At 41.3% G+C, this 9,079-nt stretch overlaps 1 protein-coding gene across 1 annotated transcript; it reads right to left on the bottom strand.

Moving 5' to 3' along the window:
- Positions 1-1,501: 1,501 nt before the first annotated feature.
- On the bottom strand, positions 1,502-8,708 carry LOC109759366 (poly [ADP-ribose] polymerase 2). Its single transcript, XM_020318191.4, has 19 exons — positions 8,500-8,708; positions 7,496-7,841; positions 7,169-7,402; positions 6,935-7,062; positions 6,354-6,435; positions 6,016-6,245; positions 5,812-5,938; positions 5,326-5,381; positions 5,043-5,116; positions 4,644-4,690; positions 4,481-4,530; positions 4,058-4,120; positions 3,702-3,782; positions 3,296-3,406; positions 3,136-3,211; positions 2,689-2,831; positions 2,272-2,345; positions 1,900-1,999; positions 1,502-1,803 (listed from the first exon to the last, which is right to left on the bottom strand). The coding sequence occupies exons 1-19, from the start codon at positions 8,581-8,583 to the stop codon at positions 1,705-1,707; spliced, it is 2,205 nt and encodes a 734-aa protein (XP_020173780.1). The 5' UTR covers positions 8,584-8,708; the 3' UTR covers positions 1,502-1,704.
- Positions 8,709-9,079: the final 371 nt, after the last annotated feature.

Here is a 9,079-nt window from a genome sequence, read left to right as displayed (position 1 = left end):
ATCCATCTCAGGCCTTTAATTTAATTTCATAATTTCTCATCAATGGTGGGCAATTCATATTTCATATTATGCTTAATTTGTATACGTATAATTACTAGGTTTTCTACATGTAATTTTGTTACTAAAAGTACACATCTTTGCTCTATCTGCATGTTATTTGGTTCTTTTTTACCAAATTTTAAATTAACATGAAATTATATGATCATTGATGTGCACTGGTTTAAAATTTCTGTGTGATTGTATTGAATAGATATGATATTTGATAAAAACATGCATGTTATTTGTTTTTTCCGACATCTGGGATATGTATGAAAACATGTCATGAAAGCTGTACTTTTGAATGTTAAGTTGTGTCAATTAGCTTTTTCAGCATGGGTGATATGTATGAAAACATGTCATGAAAACTGTATTTCTGCATGTTAAGTTGTGCCAATTTGCTGGGCGTGCTTTGCAAGTTTCGTATTAGTAGTTTTGCTAAATGTTAACAGACGTATTTCATTCAACTCTATGCATCGTTGGAACCTAACCATGCCCTAAATTACAGGACGGCGTAATGGGAGACTGGCTGGTGTATTACGGGTTCAATCAGGATGACCCTGCATTTATTGGGTCTTTCCCCAAGTCGTTATTTACCGGAGGGATGGCGAACAGAGCGCCATCTATCCGTTTTGGTGGATACGTGCACACCCACACGACGAATTTAGTTCCGATGGGCAGTGGCTACCTTCCCACGGGTGATGCGATGGCGTCCGCGTTCATGAGCAATATCCAAATCTTCGATCAGAATGGCCAGGCCTCGCCGTTGACGCAAGACTCACCCACTGTCATTACTGACTCGAATATCTACCGAGCCACTCCCGTTGTCAATGGGCGATTCTTCTATGGGGGGTCGTTTCAGTCCACATGATGTGAGATGATATAGTTTTTCCTTTAGTGTGAAATATTTATGGAATGTCAATTCTATATATTACTTTGTGGTTGAGTGACATATTTTGTATTCGTTACATTTATGTTCCTTCTAGTCCATATATCACCCCATGCATGAGTGTAGCGTTCGTGCAGCAAAGTCGATTTATAGATAATTCCTAGACCGAAGTTTTTTCCAAACAAATTTCTCCCGCCAAGTACACGTGGCAAATCACCTATTTCCCACTGGTCAAATGGCTTGTTTACTGAGTGCCTGATACTAAATCAGGCTTTTGATTTCAAACTTTGAAAAAGCATGGGTGTGCAGTGTGGCAAGGAGTGGGTGCATGGACCATGTGCTTAACTGATACTCCATCTAAGCAAGGAGTATCAGTTAAGCACATGCTACTTTAGGACTATGGCTGAAATACAACTAGAAGAGATGTGCATCTATCCAAATCTCCATCTAAAGCGAGCGGCCGATCCATGCACGGGGCGTCCCATGCATGGGAATCACAAAGTTTTACAACTTCTCCAAATTTTACTGTTCATCAGGGTTCATTTTGGCTGCTGTCCACAAAGAAATGCATAGTCATTGAGAAAATAGATTGCCATTAAATATGCACGCAGCATCAGCCATCAGAGTCTGGAAGCCTGGAACCGGCATTAAAATGCGAGGAAAGGCTTAAAACATTTGCTCAACAAAAAGGAGACCCCTGAAGATAAAACCCACCTACTACACTAACAACCTACACAAAAGTGGTTTGCTACGATGGAGGTCCCACGAGCCTGACTTGTCTACCGTCCTCCCTTGAAGTTAAAGGAAACATGGAGCACGTACCGCATCCTGATCTGCTCTACGTTGTAAACAATGTACTCATTGTACAGCAAGCTACCCTGCAACCAGAGACATGGTTAATCATCATAGAGCTCCTGCATTTCTACAGGGTTGGATTACAACAGTGTACCGACAAAGTGAACAAAACAACATACCCTCTTTGAAGGTTCCTCTTTGGGTTTTCCCAGTGGAACAACAACGCCATCCTCAGTGACCTTCGACTCCGCTGGTGCCATCTGGCCAACTCCTTTGGTACTGCATCAAAATGATTGCAACCAGATGTTTCTCATACTCGTATCAAGCATCAACAGCAATATTTATGTTATTAACCAGATGTTTCCAACTGATAGAATTGTGCACTTTACACACAACAATATTATCCCCCATCTGATCCAGTGGTCAGGGAATAGTACTGACTAAATAAAGACTTGATTTTTGTAAGGAAAGACATAATGTAAAACTGGTGTTCCTTTTCGAATCAAGTGAGCGTTGGAATTGATCGAAAGCATGTTGCATCAGAAACTGACCTTAGTTTTCCCTTGGGCAGGTTATCAGCATCGTATTTCGCATTTAGTAGTTCATTCATATCGCCCAGTGCAACCTGGCAGATGTAAGTTGAGTAAACGTTAAAAGCAGACCACACATAGAAATGCAAGTCATCAACACATGAATAACCACACAAAAATGGTTGGGCTCTTGAAACCAACACTCAATCATTGAATAAGATGAGGTGAATAATACAACGCTTGGGCTAACATGTACTCCCTCCGTCCAGAAATACTTGCCATCAAAATGGATAAAAGGGGATGTATTTAGATGTATTTTAGTTCTAGATACATCTCTTTCTATCCATTTTGATGACAAGTATTTCCGGACGGAGGGAGTAACATGCAAAATCCCAGATCCTGATATCTTGGACTTGGAGGTGACAACGATAAACAGACCTCACATAGAAGCAGCACCCCAGATCTAGATGTTTGTGAAGCATAGCAGTAGTTTGCACTCTTGGAGAACATATCAGCAAAGTAAACCCCTTTTCCAAACATGTAGCCAGTAACAGGCGCTTCAGGAGGAGCAATTCTCAAACCTGAGAGCAAGAATCATGTTAGTTTTAAAACTGCCATTCATTTATACTAACAAACAGTTGAGGCTATAAACAAAGGCAGTTAACATAAGAGAGGCTCCACCAGAAAATACATTCAGATAATAATGAAGCACAAATTCATGCAGATGAAGGTAAATTAATCTTAATGTACATTTGATGGGACCCAAATGCTATTTCCGGGAACTAGGAACAGCAACTAGTAATTCATAACTCATAAAACAAACAAGCAAATCTATCTCTATACTTATGAATAAAAAGCTTCAATGACAATCGTGGATAGCATTACCCTGAGAAAATATCCCAGCCCAGTTGGACAGCCGAGAACCATGCCATAAAAGCATCCTGTTTCCTGCACTAGCAAACTGCAAGAATATTTTGAGAAATAGACATTTATAGCAGTTCTCTTGAAATGCTTAGACGCGGCGGATTAGGAAGACTCCACTGACCTTCTGAAACCGCTCTGTTTCACCATGTCTTGACACCTTAAACATTTGTAATATGTCAATAGTATAACCCGAGTGTGTTTTGCCATGTGTATTCGTCAGATATGTTTTTATCTGGACAGCAGAGATTTTCAAACATGGTTAAACCCAAAATCCTTCAAGAAAAGACTGGACAAACATCAACATTCACAAGATTAAAAGAATAAATGTAGTGGATAAGAGTAAAGCCATTCAAGCGTGATAAGTCAATCAATAAAGTACTCAGACATTTTAAAAGAAGAAAATGCTAAAGATATCCCCACTTAAGTTGTTATAATGACAGTTGCAACCTTCATGCACTGGCGAGCAATATGTAATTTTAAGAGGCGTAAATATCATTGTGGGTCGAGATTATTTGTAGAAGTATTACCATAGAGTACTCTTTTGAATGAACTTCAAGAGGCGTAAAGTCACAATGAAGTTGCTTGTATCGAGCGTACAGTGGATCCTCCTACATTCCAGAACACGTTGCAGTTAGGTTGCAACATGTGCAAAGGGTATACAAGCACAAAGATGCTTTAGTTACTTATAAAACAATGGGAAAACAAGTTTAAGCAACAAGTAGAAATTCATATCACAGTTTTGGTTATCCAAGACAGTATGAAAGCATGTTATGCATAATAACATGAACCACAAGCTTGAAAATCAAAGATAAATATATATTTTTGCAACTGATGTAACTCCAGAGTTCAATCTTTAAACAGATTTATTTGCAAAATATCATGCCTGGTCACTTGAATCATCCTCCAGAAGCTTAGTTGCAATTTCAATCTCCCCAAGGGCTTCAACCTAAGAAAAAGCAACAAAATAACACTTAGAAGATTCCATAGGAATGGGAGGCAATAGAGACAGTGCAATTCATAGTGGCATACAAATATGAATATTTGCAAGAAAACAATTTGAATGTGAAACTACAATCCACATAAATTTTGAACAACCCTGATAGCTCTTTTGAGATGGATGACAGGTAAGTTTCTTCCTTAGACAGTAGTGTACATGATGGAGACAGAACCACATAAATATTAGAAGATTCATTGTTCCGAAAGTTTTCTTGAAAAGAATCATTTGTTGAGCACAAGATTTTAACAACTCATGACAGTTAAAATGCTGAGATTAAGCCAAACATGCCGAACATAGTAATACTATTACCATTTCCAGTTTAGCTTTTAATTTCTGAGGAGTGTCGATAAGGAATTCACCTGTCAGATAAATTTGTTAGAAGATCAGATTTGCTCCTACAAGGTATAAAACATAGCCGGATATGCTAAATATTGGCTGTAAGTTCAGTTAATCTAGAAAGTTTGGAACTCACGCATCTTTTTAAAACCAAAGTCATGAGGAATCACGGTGTAGAATTCCCTGTAGCCAAAGGTAATATAAGAAATTGTAGTAAATATAGGTCTTTAAATAACATGACATACAAATATGGTGAATGATATCGTGCATTGCACAACTATCATTACATGCTGCATGTCATGCATTGCACAACTATCATCATTACATGCTGCAGATCCTGATAAGTCTATGCTACATAGGCAAAACAGCCATTAACTGTAGTCCATCCTAGTGACCGAACCATTTTATCAAAAATGAAACCTGGAGATGTTTAGCCTTCAAATCCTCACAGATAAACTAGCTTTCACTAAAAACAATTGGCATGTTTAATTGTTATATTTAACGGTTGCAGTCAGATAAAAACGGATGGACCCACCCAGTCAATTGTTCAAGCTGTCTTCTGTCTGCCCTTGAAATAACATTGGAAATCCTCTTCAAAACATCATAGCCCTGTGGAAAGCTTTGAAAAGTCACCATCAAAATAGAGAGAAAGGACAAGATAATGGAAAATGAAACCAAGACCTCAAAATGCAAACTGTTACCGCATACCGATTTAAATCTAAAGGAAGTACTAGAGTTCATGTTATGCGATTTTCTTCAACGTGTAATATGCATACTGAATTGATAATTCCAAGGAAAGATGCATCAAAATAACTCACCTTAAGTATTGTAGATTTGCTTAGCTTTCCAAGGGGAAGTTTATCAGCATTATAACCTAATTGGTTAGGCAGGATGAATTAGTAAAAGCAAATGCTACATGAGTAAGCAACAGGTATATCTACCTGTCAAAAACAAAGAACGAAAACTTTTGGGACAACATAGAACATAAAAGATCTTTTTCAACCGAATTAATCCAACTCCAGTAGTTGAGCAGATGATCATATGTATTTCTAGTATGGCCATTAACTCTTTGTATTCAGTTCCTAAAACTAACTAGTTATAACTCCTGAATCATAGAAACCTAAGTTGTACAGATACAGGTACGGGCACATCAGAACATGAAGGTGGTGATACATCATTGAAGATTGCAGAGTGCTAACAATATATCAGATTAGCATATAAACACAGATAAGAAGCTCACTGTAACAGATGAATGTTATGATGCTCATGTCAGTTGAAAAAGCAGCAACTGTCAAGTTACTTACCAATTTCCATCATTTGCTGCTTCATCATACTTATATTGCAAATGAGGGATATGAATTGGGCAGTTCGAGTTTCAAGCTTTGTCTCTTTTATCTGATCAGTAATGGAACCTTTCTTTTGAACCTGAGTCTGAAATTTGAAGACCACAGGATTAAAAACAACAAAGGTGCTAAACTGCAAAGTAAGTACTAAAAGCCAAATCTCACTGTTTCCTTGTCGACTTCACCATAGTCCATTTCAAGCCATGTGTATTTCTTTGCATAACGCTCAAAATTCTTGCGGTCAGACCAACTGTTCTTTGTTTTGTCCTCAAACTTTCCCTCAAACTCATCTATTGCTTCGTCCCGTGTTGAACAGGGATGTAGCTTTTGTTGACCTCGTGCCCCTACTCTCCCCCATCTATTGAAAACCATGAAGCTTCCACCAGCATCAGATTCTACAGTTAACAAACACTAATTAATTTTCCATTGAATGTTACACATCATTCATAGGTTCGTGGTGCTGGTGCTAGTAAGCAACAGTGACTTGCAGTTGCAGGACAAACCTAAAGCTTGAATGATATAGTACTTATTATTGTTGTCTCCAACATTAGTCTGGTTCAAGGTGGCATCATAAATCTCGTCGCCCTGCAATAAAATATGTATAACGAAGATGTGAACAAAATAGTAGAAAGAACAGATAACCATTCAAGGTAGCTACTGTACATAGTGAATACTAAGATGATACATGAAGGATGCCAGTGAAAGTTTTTGTTGGTCTATTCTCTAAACACATGGTAAAATTAGGCCTGCTAAGATGGTATATTTGGGTGCCGCCATAGGCTATCACATCTATGAATATTAAAGCCAAAGTGACAACCTGAACATGATGTAATGCATCAGATACCATATGAATGAAAAAATTTAATTTGGTTGGAGGAATTGTCTAAGTTTGACATTCATGAGAGATCATGTTTTGCATTGTCTAAGTTTGACATTCATGGATAGATCATGTTTTGATTTGAACTCACTCAGCATGCATACTGCATAGGACGTAGGAATTTAGTGAAACATGGTTTCAATTGAAGTGCACACATCCAAGGTACAATATGGGTAAGAAAAATTAACCAATAATGAACTCACGCACCACTTGCAATACATGATAGGTCATTTTTATATCGTCAGGGATGTGCTCATCCAGCACTGCAGCACCTTTCTTCGTGGCTTTGACAATCTTCTCCTTTTTCACCTCCTCTTCAACCTCCCCAACACCACCTGCACCAACAAAAATGCATAAACAACCATGCCAAAAAACAGTTGCAGGTAAAGTTCAAACCTCACCCTCCGGTGATCAATACAAGAAATTAATAGATCAACAAACCTTTTGCAAGTTTCTTCTTGTCCTGGAAACCACCATCAGCAACTGCCACAGAATTAGCAGGGGTTGATAGCAACCTCTCAATAACATCCTTCTTGATCCCATTCGCTGCAAGTCCTCGTGCCTTGGCCAATGCCTGCAGCTCCCGGTAGCCCATGCCCTGTAGCTGTGCCGCATCCAGCATCACATCTGTGACTATTTTTTTCTTCTTCAACTCCTCAACCTTCCCATCATCAGCTGCACCAATACACAGTGAACAGTTAATACTCAAGTAAAGTTCAGAGCCTACCACTCAATAACCAATATAAGGAAATTAATAGACAAACAAACCTTGTGCTACTTCCTTCTTGTCCTGAACACCACGATCGACAACAGAAGTAGCAGGGCTGGAGAGCAACCTCTGTAGAACATCCTTCTTGCCTCCATTAGCATTGAGCCCCCGTGCCTTGGCCAAAGCCTGCAGCTCACGATAGCCCATGCTCTGTAGCTTTGCCGCATCCAAAATGTCATTTTCCTCCTCATTTTCACCTTCACCATGCCTTTTCCTCTTCCTTTTGCTCTTGCCTTCCGCTTTGCCATCCATGACCACACCGTCTATGCCATCTACATTACATATCTCAGCTGCAGAAGCCGCCACCTTCCCTTCCTCACGGATTGCAGCGTCCAGCCTTAGCACCTAGTGGAAAAGGAATTGCAGGACATAAGTCATAACGACAATCCCCATATGTGTCAATGTTTGTAAGCACAAAGATACACATCACAAGAGCGACGCGGGTGTGGGCATATATACACATATCCACAAGCACATGGTGCGCGCATTCCGGCAACTAAACTGTGCACACAACAGCAAATTATGGCCAGCGGATCACAGCTAGATGACGCAAACAGACAGAGGGGGAAATCCGATAATTCAGAGAGATTTGCTGCTCCTGTCCGTGACTCTGCTACTGGTGCCGTTGAGGCAAAATTCAGAGAAAAGGAGCGCAAACAGCCCGTGACTGCTGCTACCACCTGCGCGCGCGCGCGCTCAGACAGCCATAGCCCGTGCCTGCCACACGCGACCTTAGGCCGCCGCCGCCGCTCGTCCTTACCCCCGGCCCCCAACCCCGCGCTCCGTCAGCCCGCCGAGCCGCGCACGCCCCACAGCGGCCATCGCGCCTCGCTACGCCTCCGCCGCCGGGAGAGAGACACGAGACACAATAGATTGGAGGGTTGCGGCGAGAGGGGGATGAGGCGGCGGCGGGGGTGTGGGAGAGGAACCCTAGCGCGAGGCAGCCCCGGGTCGGTCCGTCCATGACTGCTAGGGAAGTTTTCGACAGGGGAATGCGGCTCACCAGCGCCGGCTTGGTGCCGGAGGCGTCGAGGCCGCGGCGCTGCAGATCGGCGCGGAGCTCCTCCACCCGCAGCTTCGCCGACATCTCTCGCCTTCGCCTCCGATCCCCACCGCCTCCTCGGGTTCTGGAAGATGTTTGGAGGGGAATGGGGAGGGGGGAGGAGGAGTTATCGAAATTTTGGGTGGGTGGGCTGGGGTTTTGCGGTTCGGGTGTGGGGTTTCTTCCGGGAGAAGGGGGGCGGAGGGTCGGAGTCTTCCTCGAGAAGGAAGGAGGTGGAGAGCACGAAGAATTTTGGAAAAGGCGACGAGGAGCGGGAATTGAAAATACTATACGTACTGCTCCTTTTTTTCTACAACGAAAATGTTATACTACTACTCTTTTTTACAGCGAAAATATTATGGGCCACGCTACGCCGTCTCGGGAGCAACCTTCAGATGTACAGCTATCCAGCTTATATTGCAGAAATCTTTTGCAACATAAATGATGTTGTATATTTTTTTTTCACTATTTTAGGCAACATGAGTGTTGCTGCGGGAAAAAGATTGAAACACAGACAACGTTATAGAAAATATTTGTAATT

The sequence above is a fragment of the Aegilops tauschii genome, chromosome 7 (genome assembly GCF_002575655.3).
Source record: "Aegilops tauschii subsp. strangulata cultivar AL8/78 chromosome 7, Aet v6.0, whole genome shotgun sequence".
In the NCBI taxonomy this organism is placed as follows: domain Eukaryota; kingdom Viridiplantae; phylum Streptophyta; class Magnoliopsida; order Poales; family Poaceae; genus Aegilops; species Aegilops tauschii.
Note: the sequence above shows the minus strand (reverse complement) of the source record. Positions and strands in the feature narration are given on the sequence as shown.

Bases quoted from the DNA above. Each gene is read 5' to 3' on its own strand.
- LOC109759366 (XM_020318191.4), bottom strand. From the start codon at position 8,583: ATGTCGGCGAAGCTGCGGGTGGAGGAGCTCCGCGCCGATCTGCAGCGC. The intron at 7,842-8,499 runs GTGAGCCGCATT...CTTTTCCACTAG, and splicing joins CCGGCACCAAGCCGGCGCTG to GTGCTAAGGCTGGACGCTGC. The intron at 2,346-2,688 runs GTCTGTTTATCG...TACATCTGCCAG, and splicing joins GGGTGCTGCTTCTATGTGAG to GTTGCACTGGGCGATATGAA.